The following is a 14,585-nucleotide window of genomic DNA, read 5'->3' as shown; positions in this document are numbered from 1 at the left end:
CCCCACACCCTCCCCAGATGTTTTTTCCTCTTCACAAAACCACTTTGAATCACAATATTTCAGACACTTGGTAAACTTGCCCGACATGATAAACTTTTCATTTCAGTGGAAGCACGTGGACCTCAGGAGGCTTTAAGTGTATGTCTCTGGTTTTATTTGGGAATAAAAAAAATATTGTATCGTAGTTTAAGGTTGTTGGGATTTCAGTTTGAATGTGCAAGACAGTTCTGAAGTGCGTTACAGAAAATACTGTTTAAAAAACTCTCAGGACTTATGCAGAGCCTCAGTGTCAGATCTCTGGACACCATCCTGGGGCAGTTAATTAAATATTAAATACTACTTTTCCCAAACCACTTTCCCACCTTCAGAACTAGAGTACTGAAAATCTACCCTGTCTGTGAAGCTTAATCAGGTTCAGACTATCTGATTCCAGTCCCCCTTTAGCACCGAGTGATTCTCCATAAAGCGTCTCTTTTTATGTTTCTGCCACTTGTGTGTTATGTTTTCTTGGGTATTTATAGAGCTTTATAGTGCTTTGTAGAGCCTTAGTTTTGTTTTTCCTTAGTTCTCCTGAAACTCCATGAGGAGTGGGACTGAATACTCCCCTGAATATCTAATATTGGAAAGTCCTTATTAGGTAACTCCCATTCTCTCCTAGACCCCCTCCAATCTGGCTTCCGTCCCCTCCACTCTACCGAGACTGCTCTCTCTGTCACCCATGACCTCCTTCTTGCCAAATCCAATGGCTCCTACTCCATTCTGATCCTCCTTGACCTCTCTGCTGCCTTTGACACTGTCGACCATCCCCTCCTCCTCCATACCTTATCTCACCTTGGCTTCACGGACTCTGTCATCTCCCGGTTCTCCTCTTACCTCTCTGGCCGGTCATTCTCGGTCTCCTTCGCCGGAGCCTCCTCCCCCTCCCATCCTTTAACTGTTGGAGTTCCTCAAGGGTCAGTTCTTGGCCCTCTTCTGTTCTCCATTTACACTCACTCCCTCGGTGAACTCATCCGGTCTCACGGCTTTGACTACCATCTCTACGCAGATGACACGCAGATCTACATCTCCGCCCCTGTCCTCTCCCCCTCCCTTCAGGCTCGCATCTCCTCCTGCCTCCAGGAAGTCTCCACCTGGATGTCGGCCCGCCACCTAAAACTCAACATGAGCAAGACTAAGCTCCTCATCTTCCCTCCCAAACCCGGTCCTCTCCCAGACTTCTCCATCACCGTGGATGGCACGACCGTCCTTCCCGTCTCTCGGGCCCGCGATCTCGGTGTCATCCTTGACTCGTCTCTCTCTCGTTCACCCCACACATCCTATCCGTTACCGAGACCTGCCGGTTTCACCTCTACGATATCGCCAAGATCCGCCCTTTCCTCTCCACCCAAACGGCTACCTTACTGTTACGGGCTCTCGTTATATCCCGGCTAGACTACTGTGTCGGCCTTCTCTCTGACCTCCCTTCCTCCTCTCTCGCCCCGCTCTAGTCTATTCTTCACTCCGCTGCCCGGCTCATCTTCCTGCAGAAACGATCTGGGCATGTCACTCCCCTCCTTAAACAACTCCAGTGGTTGCCTATCAACCTCCGCTCCAAACAAAAACTCCTCACTCTAGGCTTCGAGGCTCTCCATCACCTTGCCCCTTCCTACCTCTCCTCCCTTCTCTCTTTCTACCACCCACCCCGCACGCTCCGCTCCTCTGCCGCCCACCTCCTCACCGTCCCTCGGTCTCACCTATCCCGCCGTCACGCCCTGGGTCACGCCCTCCCTCCTCACCTCCGCCAAACTGATTCTCTTTCCCTCTTCAAAACCCTACTTAAAACTCACCTCCTCCAAGAGGCGTTCCCAGACTGAGCTCCTCTTCTCCCTCTACTCCCTCTGCCATCCCCCCTTTACCTCTCCGCAGCTTAACCCTCTTTTTCCCCTTTTCCCTCTGCTCCTCCACCTCTCCCTTCCCATCCCCATAGCACTGTACTCGTCCGCTCAACTGTATATATTTTCGTTACCCTATTTATTTTGTTAATGAATTGTACATCGCCTCGATTCTATTTAGTTGCCATTGTTTTTACGAGATGTTCTTCCCCTTGACGCTGTTTAGTGCCATTGTTCTTGTCTGTCCGTCTCCCCCGATTAGACTGTAAGCCCGTCAAACGGCAGGGACTGTATCTGTTGCCGACTTGTTCATCCCAAGCGCTTAGTACAGTGCTCTGCACATAGTAAGCGCTCAGTAAATACTATTGAATGAATGAATGAATGATTAATATGCTGACTGATTTGATTATAATAACCAAAATGCATGACGTCACAAAAGCCCTATGGACATTTTCTTTACAAGCATTAATCAACTGTGGTGCTATTTTTGTACTTTATTTTCCCATTTCCTTTCGTTTCTCCTTCTCAATCAATTTTGTTTTTTCCAGGCCCTTGAAGAGGCTCAGGTGGCCATCCAACAACTCTTTGGCAAAATAAAAGATATCAAAGACAAGGCTGAAAAATCAGAGCAAATGGTGAGTTTGGACACTTTCTTGTGGCAGAAGTGTGCCTTGGCACCAGGTCTCCTTGTTTAAGGACCTCTTTTGTCCTCCACTTCCTGCTCACCTCATGTCCAGACAGCAAGCCACTGGGAACACATTCCAGATCTGGTTCAGTGTGCTTCTCTTAAGGGTTTTTGTGGTTTACTACGCCCTTTCTCTGACAATGCATCCCTGCTTTTTTACTTTCTTTTTTGACTCTGTATTTTGAGGGAGCAAGGGGGGAAAAGAAGTTTTCCCACACCGATTTAGCATGCTCCTTAAACAAGTTTAAATAGATGAAGTGTGTAATTTCAGGTCCTTCCCCTTCCCACCTCAAACAGGCAGTGGGTCTGGGCTACGTGGCATGGGCCCCTGCTTGTGGGTTCAACTGGGTCTTTTGAGGTCAGTTTCTTGTTTTTTTTGGGGGCGGTTATGATATTTAAGTGCTTATTATGTGCCAGGCACTGTGCTAAGCAATGGGGTACCTACAATATAATCAGGTGGGCAGAGTCCATGTCCCAGATGGGACTCAGCCTTAATCCCCATTTTACAGATGAGGTAACTGAGGCACAGAGAAGCTAAGTGACTTGCCCATGGTCACACAGCAGAGAGGCGGTGGAGCCAGAATTAGACCCCAGGCCCTTCTGACTCCCAGGCCCATGTTCTATCCACTAGACCACACTGCTTCTCACATTGTACACCTTACCAACAGCATACTTGTAGTTGTCCTGAGACTTCTTTGCCCACTAAAAGTCTCTGTACTTTTCTGCACTGTTGGTCTAGGGTTATTCCTGCCCCGATTTCTGGAGGAATATCTCCAGATCAATTCTGGGGGTATCTGGAGTGTCAGGTGCCTCCACTGATGACCAGGCTGAAATGCCCCTAATCTGTCCCTTCTACCACCTACTCTAGTAGGGATTTAATTTGTGGGCTTTCCCCTCCTCAACCCCTAGGCTCCCTCTCCTTCCCCATGAAAAGAAGGAAGGGATTCTTAGAGTGGCAGGTAGGGGCTCCTCTGAAGAAATAGCCTAAAAGGGAGAAGGGGTGGAGGCAGCCGGTTGTCTCACTCTCAGATTTCTCTGGGCCAACCTTGCCCTCTCTTCTCTCTCGTGAATATCTGTTTTTCTCCATTTAGGTCAAAGAAATCACACGTGATATTAAGCAGCTGGATCATGCCAAGCGCCACCTGACCACCTCCATCACTACACTAAACCACCTGCATATGCTGGCAGGAGGAGTGGATTCCCTGGAGTAAGCAATTGGACCTCTTAGCCTCCTTTTCTCCAAAGTCTCAGTTTTCTCAAGCATCTGGCTTTGCTGTGGTTGCTCATTTCTCTCTCTCTCTTCTCTTCCCCCTTACAATTTTGCCTGTCTGTCGCTCTTTCTTAAATAGCTAGCTGTAATTAGTTTGAAAACTTTTTCTTAGGTAAAAAGATGTCAGGACAGTACTGAGACTTGTAGTCTGCCCTAGGATAGATAGTATGTGGATCTGTGTGCGTGTACATTCATTCATTCATTCAATAGTATTTGAGCGCTTACTATGTGCAGAGCACTGTACTAAATGCTTGGAATGAACAAGTTGGCAACAGATAGAGACAGGAAAGAAGGGAGGCCTCATGGAAAGTGTTGCCAATTCCCTGTAGTCTACTTGGAACCCACAAAATCTGTGAGGGCAGAGCTGCGTTCAAAGACCTTGTGACTCGAAGACAGACAGACAAGTGGCTCGGGAATTGCAACATTATCCTGGGCGTGATTTTCCGGGAAGCCCACAGGGAGCTACAGCTCAGTTCATTGTGATTAGAGCAGTGTCAGAGTGGCCGTTTTGTCAGATCGGCCACGTTGAAGCCAGCGTTTGACTGACCAACTCCTCATCACAAGGCCCCAAACCAGGAGGAAGTAAAAAAAAACTCTCCGAAAGGCAACACTGATTGTTGGTTTAACTTCCTCACTGTTTGCCCTTGCCCTTAACCACGTAAGAAAAGTCAAAACTGGCTAAGACAGGCAGAACTGTACTAAACACTGAAGATATCAGGTGCTGCCATTTCAACCAGGAATGGTTGTGACGATTTAGAACTGTAAATGAGTAATAAAGTGAACTGTAGTCAGTGCCATACAGTAGCACCTAGGAAATGTGCAGAAAGAGGGGTAGAGGGGAGGCAGAGTCTGGGAGTTTCCAGAAGGTGGCAGCTACAGTGGGGTCGTACTTGGGTCCCCGACGTGAGTCTCTACTCTCGATGGTCAATTAGTCGATTTATCGAACACCTACTGTGGCCAGAGCCCTGTACTAAAGCTCTTGAGTGCCTCCGTCACTTCTGGGGAGAGGGAAGTTGGGAGACTTAGGAGGTGAGCACCACCCCAGCTGAGTTCCTGGACTCCCCACACCATCTTCATTAGTAGGTGATATTTATCGAGCACATACTGTGGGCCTGAAAGCTCACCCCAAGCTGGCAGGAATAGGTGATGGGCCTGGAGCAGTGCTACTCATCTTCCTACTTCTCTTTTTCTCTCTAAGAGACTGCTTTCCCGTTCAGACGCCCTTCCAACAAACATACTTCACCTCCTCCTGCCTCTGCTCCCCTAGTTACGTTTCTTTGGATTAGTTTAGCTCTTAATTTTAGAAGCCTCATGTCACATCTCATTCCCCTGGATACCTTTACCTCAGGAAGGCAAACTCTATCCTTGGTGGTCGAGTGGAATCAGTGAAAATTTGTTTTCAACTGAGAGGCTTTGTCTAATCTTTAAAGGGGTGTAAAGAGCCTTTTCCTCTAGTCTAGCAAATGCCTTTTAATAGAAATGTTCAGGTTCTTTCCACTTGTCCCTAATGATGCTTTGGATTTTATAAACTGATTTCCTTTTTAGGGCTATGACTAGGAGGAGACAATATGGAGAAGTCGCTAACCTCTTACAGGGAGTCGTCAATGTCCTGGAGCACTTCCACAAGTACATGGGAATCCCGCAGATTCGGCAGCTTTCAGAAAGGTGAATTAGCAGATGGGGTGGAAACTCCCTTCCCTTTGTGAAAGGAAATCAGGACACGCATTAGTTTGTTTACCTTTTTCCAACAGGTAATCATGATGGCTTGTTGCTTCCAGAAAAGAGTTTGAAATAGGATGTAACTTTTTTTTCATTTTTCTTCATGGCAGCTATTCAAGTCAGTAAATTCAGAAGTAGCCTTTATTTTCTCTGGAGTTTCCCCCCGCCCCCAATTCATCCTCATGAAAACTGGTTTACTTAGAAAAGAACCCTCTTCTTAGGGAGGCATCCTAGGCTTGGAAAAAGGTGCCCTAATGGGATTCAGGATCTAGTGCAGTGTGTCATTGATCTCCTTTGATTCCTTGGGCAAATCACTTATCAGTCAATTAGTTGTATCTGTTAAGCACTTACCGTGTGCAGAGCACTGTAATAAGCACTTGGAAGAGTACTACATAAGAGTTGGTAGACATGATCCCTGCTCAAAGCTAGTGTACAGTCTAAATGGTCAGACATTAATATAAATTACAGATATGTACATAAGTGCTGTGGGGCTGAGGGATGGGTGAATAAAGAGGTGCAAATTCCACTGTGCAATACAGTGCTATATCTGTTCATTTGTGTATTCAAAAAATGGGAAATGATATTCCTACCTCAAGTTTTTACCTCCCAGGAATGGTGTAAAGAGGAAAGTGAGACTTGTAGTGGGAAATTAAACACTCTACCAAGTCAAGATTCCATCCTTCTAACTTGTTTTTTTTTTTGGTTCTATTTTCCTTGTGTTAGTTGGCATGTTGAATAGCCCAAAAATGATATTTTGACTTCAGAAATGACTTTTCAAAGTTTTTAATCAGCTGAGACCTGGCTGTCCTATTTTTGATTTTTTTTTTTTTAAAAGAGCAGATTCTTTAGCCAGATATTTTATCCCCCACTTCTGGGATGACCCTCTGAGGGTCAACTGCGATTACTGAAATTTCCTCAGAAAGCCAGTGCACGGCCTGCTGTCAGGATGAAACTCAAGTTGTAGCCATTGCACAGTTTTTTCAGACCCTGATCTGGCTTCTGTTGGTTTTCATTATAAGTGGCAAGCTCAGAGTTTGTGTGTATGTAGGTGGCGGGGTTGGGGAGTTAGTTCCTAGTACCGGTCAGAGGTGAGAGATGGTAAGATGTCTTACTTTTTAAAAATATTTATTAAGGGCATGCTCTGTGCCAAGCACTGCATTAAGCACTAGATTTAGATACAAGATAATTAAATTGGACATAGTCTTTGTCCCAAACAGTTCAAAATCAGAGGGGAAGCAGAAAAGAAATCCTCTTACCTCTAAGGGAGCTGTTCCCACCAGCTAGGACTGAATTGCAGCTTGGTCATATGTATCTGAGGAAAGAATACTTTTGAGGAGGGGCACATGTGCTGTTGCTTGGGAAATTCTCACAGCTCTGCTGGATGCGGGTGGATTTGAGTTATAACCAAAGCCAGCTGCAAGTGAGAAAATTGCCCGACACAGTTGGGGCTCACCTGCCTGTAATGGTCATTTGCTCCAAGTAGCAGGTGACAGGATTTTAAATGGATTATAAAAAAGACAGGTGCTAGGAAAACTTAGGGAAAATACATTGACCTATTTTATGGTTCTTAGTTTTAAAGTTGCTGTCTAAAATGAAATGGTTTTGAGTATTGGAGGAAGCTAAAAAGAGCTTTGTGCATCAGCATCTGTAATGACTTTCACATTACTCTCCAGTAAAAGAAAATGACTGGCTGGGGGAGGCAAATTAGTATCCCCAGCTCTTGTGAGTGGGTGAATTTTGCAAATACCTTCTGGTGCATTTTTTTGGTAGACACCAAAACCTTCACTGATTAAAAAAAAAATCCTGCCAGGCCCAAGAAAAAAGTATATTTAAGTAGTATCGGAAAACAGACTCTATCTGGCATTATCATTCTCAAAATTTTTTTGTGTGTGTGTGTGTGGGTGGTGGTTTATGTATGTGTATGTTTGGGTGTTGGTTTCTTTTAATGGATAGTAGGTGTGTGGGGAAAATTTTTACCTCCTATTTTTAGCATCTTCTCTTCCGGATGTTCCTTCTTGTCTTTTTCACTGTGATAGTCCCACTATCTGGTAATAAAACAAATGTCTCCCCGTCTAGACAGTAAGCTTGTTTTGGGTAGGGAACATGTCTATCAACTCTGTACTTTCCCAAGCGCATAGTATAATGCTGGGCACACAGTAAATGCTTAGTAAATACCATTGATTGATTAATTTGGATGAGAATGTCATCCTAATTGCCTACAATCATTTACTGCCTAAATTGTAGAAGGAGCAAACAATGCTTGTTTATGCTATGAAAGTGATTGCCGATTTGCAGATATGGACCCTGATTTGGATTTAGCCATTTTTTTACACTCCTGCAAGAAAACATGCATCATTGAAGCAACGATATTTTGAATGTGGTTTTTGCTTTTCACATCCTAGTGGAATAAGAACTATCCATGAAACCCAAATTTTTGAAGAAACAACCGGTATTTCTCTGAGCCTCAGGTTGAGTCTGCACCAGAAGTTCAGACTGTGATTCAGTCTACCATGGAACTCATCCAGATTGTTTGTTGGGTTTTTTTAAAAAAAAAACACAACAAAACAAACAAGGAATGAACCTGGTTAGCTGAAATGAGTCAGTCTATAGACCAAGACTGGCTTCCTTTCCCGTCTCCGGTCCTGCCACCTCCCCTTCGTTCCCATTGATTTTGGTAGTCTTTTGTTTTAAATAATTCATCTATTGAGCAGGTAATTGGTCAGTGATGGTTGGCACATGAAGCTTCCTATTAAAAGTTTTCAGCTATAAAAATGCATTTAGCTAATTCATTTTCCATTTTTATACAATTATGAACCTCAGCAGGCTATTTTTAATCAAGTGATTCAAATTCCAGTTCAAAAGGGTTCCAGGTCAGAGGCTTAGAGTGACCCAGCCAAAAAAACCACACTGCCCTTCTGACTCAGAATAAGCAAATTTTGAATGTGTGTGGCACAGTCCAGTCCCATTATTCTGCTTTTTGCCCCTTGGTGAATGAAAAACCCACTGTGACAGTGTGGGCCGTCAGTAATTCCCAGAACCCCAAAGTAAATGGCTAGCAGAGCCTATTAAGCTGATTCAGTGGCCCAGATGAACTACCTTTTTCCCAGATACACAGTTCATTTGAGAAGGATATGGGCGGAAAGGCAAAGACATTTTTATTTAGAAATTCAGCCTGGTACATCCATTAACTTCTCAGTACCTTCCCCAAAGAAAACAGATAAGACCATGCAAAACTGAATAGAATGTACTTCCGGTGAGGGGCTCTATTTTGAGCAAGACCTTCAGGTTTAACTAAATGCCACATGTTCTTTACAGCTGTGGCCGCTAAGACCATGTGAGCCAGCGGATAGTTTGTCGCACATTTTTTTCTACTGTAGGCTAATGGAGGCCTAGGTCAGAGTCTGGAATATTTTCTTTCATTAGGGATTTTTAAATTAGCCTGGAATAAAATTTTGGAGATAAAAGAGAGTCATTTTTCAAGAGAACCAGCCTACAAATTAGCCCTTCAGAGTTTTCTACCACCAGTCTGGTCATCTGAATGAGCAGTGTACGGTAAAGTTCCTCATTCATCCTTCCTTACCATGAAAACAAACCGAGTAACGATTTTGGTTCACTGACTCCCATCGCCAGGGAAGGGAACCATTTTGCTATTTTCCTTTGAGCTCTTGGATATAAATGATTAAAAATCCTCCCTGAGCCAGGTGATATTTTCTTGTACTAAAATTATTCCTAATCGGGCACCAATTACTGGCATAAAATGACCCATCTGCCACCGATAGAGCTCACCTTGTGGTTCAAATCTAGCAAATAGAGGGCTGTAGCATCATTATAATATTTCAGCCTCAATTAGTTGACCCCAAATCAGGTCTGTTTGGAAGAGGTGACTTGGAGGAGTATCTTCAGGTGCAACCAAATTGTTATTAACAGAAACCACCCTGTGGTTTGGCCCTTCTGGTATCACTTTGGGATTCTGGACAAATGTTGGCCCCTACCACCCGCTGTGACCGCCTTCTCTGCCTCTCTCCAAACTCTGATGCAGAAATTGGCAAGGAAAGCATTCAACTGGGAAGGTAGTAGAGAATTTGGGCCACCAGCCAGTAGAGAGACCCTCCGGAGAGCCACTAAGAAGCCTTCCGTTTAGCTCTGCCATGGATATTTTTCCTGTGTGGATGACGCTGCAGTGAGGGACAGAGCTCGCAATCATTGGAAGGTACCCTGTTGAGGATTTTAGTGGATTTATTATCCTCTCAGAACTCACGTCTGAAGGATGCTTTCCCAGCTGTGTTATTCCCAGGAGTGGCACATGGGTGCTGTTTCTCGTAACAAGGGTTAACCTGGAGATATGTTTATCTGTTCATGTCTCATACCTGGCTAGGAGGGAGTAATCAGTAGCAGTAAACTCGATGAAAGTGGTTTACGAAGTTTTGGAGATAGTGGAAAAAGCTTGGGAACGATTTGGAGTGAGACATAATTATAACCGAACCCCAGCAAAATAGGCTGTTTCAGCCTCTTTCTATCTCCTCAGGCTGCCAGGCCCAGGCTAGTGTTTCTTAAAGCTTTGGCAAAGAACTTCGTGGTTTCCAGTGAGTTTTCTGTTATTGGAAACTTAGTTAATGCAAGGGAAAAAAAGAGGTCGAGGCGAAGAAGGAACAAAACTTTTTTTACAGTGTTGGAAGAGACATCGAAGTGTTTGCCCTAGATTAATTGCTAAACAACACTGGAGATTGGATACTTCTTGTCTGTCAGTAAGTAGAATGTATCGAGTCCCTAAGTGTGAGCAGTCCATTAGCTTTGGCCTCAGGAAAGTTAGAGACCAAGACTCCTCCCCTTCCTTCAGGAGCATATCACCCGAAGGAGGAGCTAGAAAACTTACTAGAACATCCTCTAAATCCAAAATACAAGTGAAAGAGGTATAAAAGCAATTTAATATGCACCCTCAAGACAGAAACAAAGTTCTGACTTCTTACTAGAAGGAGAAAGAATTCAGTGTATCCTTCATTCCTGCAGGATGAAACCAGCAAGAAATTCAGTAGTCAGGATCACTGCTAGTCATCTTCATCGCTGGGTAATATCACTCATTTCTAATATGAGTTGTTCCTGGAACTGGTAATCGCAGTAAATTAAGAGTAAATTGGTGATAGAAGTAAATTATGCCTTGTGGTTGCCTGTCTCTTAAAATTCCAAATCCTCTTTCTAGAGGATGGCCCATAGAAAACTTTCCTCCTTTTGGGGCAGTCAGTTGTTATACAAGCCATCCCAGAACTATAAAAAGCCATGGCACAATCTCAGCAATTTTTTTTATTCCATTTATGATACTTAAGTGGTTACTATGTGCCAAACATTGTACTAAGCTTTGGAGGAGATACAAGCTAATCAAGTTGGACATAGTCCATGTATTATGCATGGCTCAAAGTCTTGGTCCCCATTTTGCGGATGAGATAACTGAGGCACAGATAAGTTAAGTGTCTTGCCCAGGGTCACATATTAAATATGTGGCAGAGCTGGGATTAAAGCCCCGGTCCTCTGACTCCCAGCCCTGTGCCCTTTCCATGAGGCCAGGCAACTTCCTAGGATTTAAAGGGTCACATGTCAGATATGCGCTCTGGCATTCTCCAGAACATTTTAGGAATTTCCATTTGTCTACTTTAAAGATATCAAGTATACTTGGAATTCTCATTTTGTAGAAGGAAATGCTCATTCAACTAAATACATGGCAAGTGGGAAACTCGATTTTTTTCCCCCCCATTAGATTTTGTTTCATTTGCTAACAATGACCCCAGACTCTATTTTTCAGATACTCTAAAAGGGAAAATGTTTTCATTAAAGGACTTTCATTATAGGAGTTTATATTCCAAATTCACATCCCGTACTGATCCCCAGATTGCTTCTCAAAAATTGGACTTTCATTTAGGGAGCAGTGAATTCAGGAAAATGTAGGATATGTGAAGCCATAGGCAAACATTATGTAAATGATTAAAAATATTTATGGTCTATTCCCCCTCTTGGAAATGCTCTGATAGTAAAATAAATGGAGTGCAATCTCCGTTCATTTCTTTCTCATGGTCATCACTTTTTAATCATCTTAGGGAAGTGACTATTTCTAAGACTGAAATACGTATGCCCTGTGCTACACCCAATAAATGCATTAGTCTGCATTTATAACCATCATTTTCACCAGTGAATAGTAGATATTCTGAGAGAGACATTTAGGCACAATGTAAAACTTTTTTTTAAAGAAACACCCACATAGCAGTGATTGTGTATATGTGTGCATGTGTCTGTATATACATTATCGAAGATTCCATCAGTAGTATTTATTGAGTGCTTACTCTGTGCAGAGCACTGCAGTATGCACTTGGGAGAGTACAAAAGGGTTAATAGGCATGATCCCTACTCACAAGGAATTTGTAGTCTAGCTAAATATTAAATATTAAGGCACAGACATAAAGTCCAGTTCTTCCAAGACCTAAGTTGCTCCCAGAAGTTGGGAACTCCAGAAGGAGTGTTAACTCTCTGATCATTAAGAGATCAGCTAATACAACATTGTAGTCTGTGAAGAGTCTAGAGCAGTGCACCACACCAGCCCTTAGTTGGATTTAAAGATTAATTTTGTTTGTTTTAATGGTATTTGTTAAGGCCTTACTATGTGCCAGGCACTGTACTGAGTACTGCCGTAGATGCAGGCTAATCAGTTTGGACCCAATCCAAGTCCCACGGGGGGCTCACAGTCTTAATTCCTAACTTACAGATGAGGGGAATGAGGCACAGGAAAGTTAGTGATTTGCCCAGTAGACAAGTGGCAGAGCCGGGATTAGAACTTCAGGTCCTCTGACTCAGTCAATGGTATTTATTGAGCGCTTACTCTGTATAGAGCACTGTCTTAAGCCCTTGGGAGAGTACAGTATAACAGAGTTGATAGACACGTTCCCTGCCTTAAAGGAGCTGAGAGTCTAGAGGAATTCCCAGGCCAGTGCTCTTTCTACTAAGTCACGCTGCTTCTCTGTTTTTCCCAAAGTGTCTTGGTTTTTTACCCAAGAGTTACCTTTAAAGGCTTTGGAAAAGTAATGCTCCTCATCGTTATGATTGCAGTGCTCTGAAATACTGTTGACTGACAGAAACGGGCCTTTCAAGTGTCTTTACCGCATTTTCGTTCAGGGAAAAAAATCGAGCATTTGTTCCATATTCTCTTGCAAGGTGTCAGTGTCAGCCTAAATACTCATAAGAAGGGGATTTTTGTTATGTTTGGAAGTACCCACTGTTGTGGTATTCTATATCTTTCATCTTTCATAACGGTTGATTTCTAGTTCTCTCAGTTCCTATAAACTCCCTGCTTGGAAATTAATCCTTGGGAGAAATATTAACTCTTTCTAACCACTAGTAGTCTGTTGCAGTAACGTACCCACACTCTTGTGCAGCAATACACTAAATTAGTGGACCTTCTAAAGTGCCTTCCGGACCACCAGCGTTTGGTTTTTTTTTTCTATCAGTTGTACAAGCTCAAGAGTGTGATGTAACAAATTTGCTAGTTAAGCTGCAAAACAGCCTAGTAAAGTTGGGCCAGACAATGACATGCCGCTCACTCTTTCCATCACAGAGTAAAGGCTGCTCAGACAGAATTAGGACAGCAAATTCTGGCAGATTTTGAAGAAGCTTTTCCTTCACAGGGGACCAAGGTAAATTTTTGATATTTGTGTTCATTGAAAATATGGTGTCAGAATTTGTCATCATCCCAACCTGAATGTCCCTTGCCAGCTGTTGCCCTTTGCTTTGTTTTCCAAAGATATTTTTACAAAGAAGCCGAGTGCCTGCTGGCTGGGTGTTTAAGTGTAATGTATCCAATTCCTGATTTTGAATTTTCTCTAGGCAACTCTCATGAAACTGCTTTGATTTCCCCACGTGTTGTTTTTCTAGGATCACAAACTGAGGATTCGTATTTGTTCAGTCTAATGTATATCAAATCCTAACATCCTGTCTGCTCTGTAAATTAATTCTTCTGGTGTCTGGGTTCAAAAGCCTCAGGCTGAAATTTCTTTTGGCAAAGTGATAAGTGACTTATCCTGGAGGAGGAAAAAGGAACTCTGGGTAGAGTTGCAACAATCAGATTTAGGCTTTAAAGTGACCACGTCAAGATAAGTCACTGCCTAAATCACAATCCCGTTTTTGGTAGTGACGCCGTTTTCGTGCAGTTTTCATTATAGTAATTTTGTTGCTTGCGAAAGCGAAGCCAAGGAATAATTCAATTATGAGCCCATTCCTCACTCTGCTCCCACAGAATGCATTTCTGACATTGGATTCAGATTCTTTGGTAGCTGCTTATCATGTGCACCTCTTAAGCTGAAGCAGATGCACTTTTAATGTCTTGCATGTGTGTGGGGAGAGGTCTTTGAATATTGCAGATCTCCTTATACACAGAACTGTTTAAGAATATGTATTTTGGATATACATGCTTTGCATACACAATTGCAGTGTATTATGAAATTCAACTGATGCACCTCTTGGCATCATGCTGTCGTAGTTCAGCATTAAGGACAGGGAATGCCTCTGACAACTCTGTTGCATCGTCCTTTCCCAAGCGCTTAGTATAGGACTCTGCACCCAGTAAGCGTCTCTACACTCAGTAAGCGTTCAGTAAATACCATTGATTAATCAAGTAAGCATTTTGAGTTTTCCATGCTCAGGTTTCGTCAACGTGGCAGAAAACTTTTCCATTGAAATTTTTAGTCTTCAAACCCTAAAAGGGAGGATTAATGCGACCCCCTTTTTTCACTTTCCCAAGCTGGAGTGTGGATTTCTGGGCAACAGTCGTTCTGCAAGCGGACGGTCACTGGACGAGTGGACGGTGTATGGGAACGGCCCGCTGACTCCCCACTAGCCTAAAGCCCCAAGAAAGGGCTCCTCCAAGTTGAAATGGAATCGGGGAAATTGGTACACCAGTCTTCTCCGGCCCAGCATTGGCAGCGTGCATAGCTGAAGCAGGGAAAAAAATCCGAAACTTGGCTTTTAATTTATTCGCAGAGATGCCCGGCCTGTGCCTGGGGTC

The 14,585-nt window shown here is 43.5% G+C and overlaps 1 protein-coding gene across 2 annotated transcripts in view; it reads left to right on the top strand.

Annotated features, from left to right (window-relative positions):
* VPS53 (VPS53 subunit of GARP complex) overlaps nucleotides 1–14,585 on the top strand; it is a 115,707-nt gene that overhangs the window by 38,807 nt on the left and 62,315 nt on the right. For both annotated transcript variants that reach the window (XM_001513697.4, XM_029081994.2), the window contains 4 exons: nucleotides 2,420–2,506; nucleotides 3,648–3,763; nucleotides 5,372–5,491; nucleotides 13,140–13,218. In XM_001513697.4, the coding sequence (XP_001513747.1) occupies nucleotides 2,420–2,506; nucleotides 3,648–3,763; nucleotides 5,372–5,491; nucleotides 13,140–13,218 (402 nt within the window). The remainder of the gene's footprint in view (nucleotides 1–2,419; nucleotides 2,507–3,647; nucleotides 3,764–5,371; nucleotides 5,492–13,139; nucleotides 13,219–14,585) is intronic.

The sequence above is a fragment of the Ornithorhynchus anatinus genome, chromosome 17 (genome assembly GCF_004115215.2).
Source record: "Ornithorhynchus anatinus isolate Pmale09 chromosome 17, mOrnAna1.pri.v4, whole genome shotgun sequence".
Lineage (NCBI taxonomy): Eukaryota > Metazoa > Chordata > Mammalia > Monotremata > Ornithorhynchidae > Ornithorhynchus > Ornithorhynchus anatinus.
This window is presented reverse-complemented; position numbering and strand designations above follow the sequence as displayed.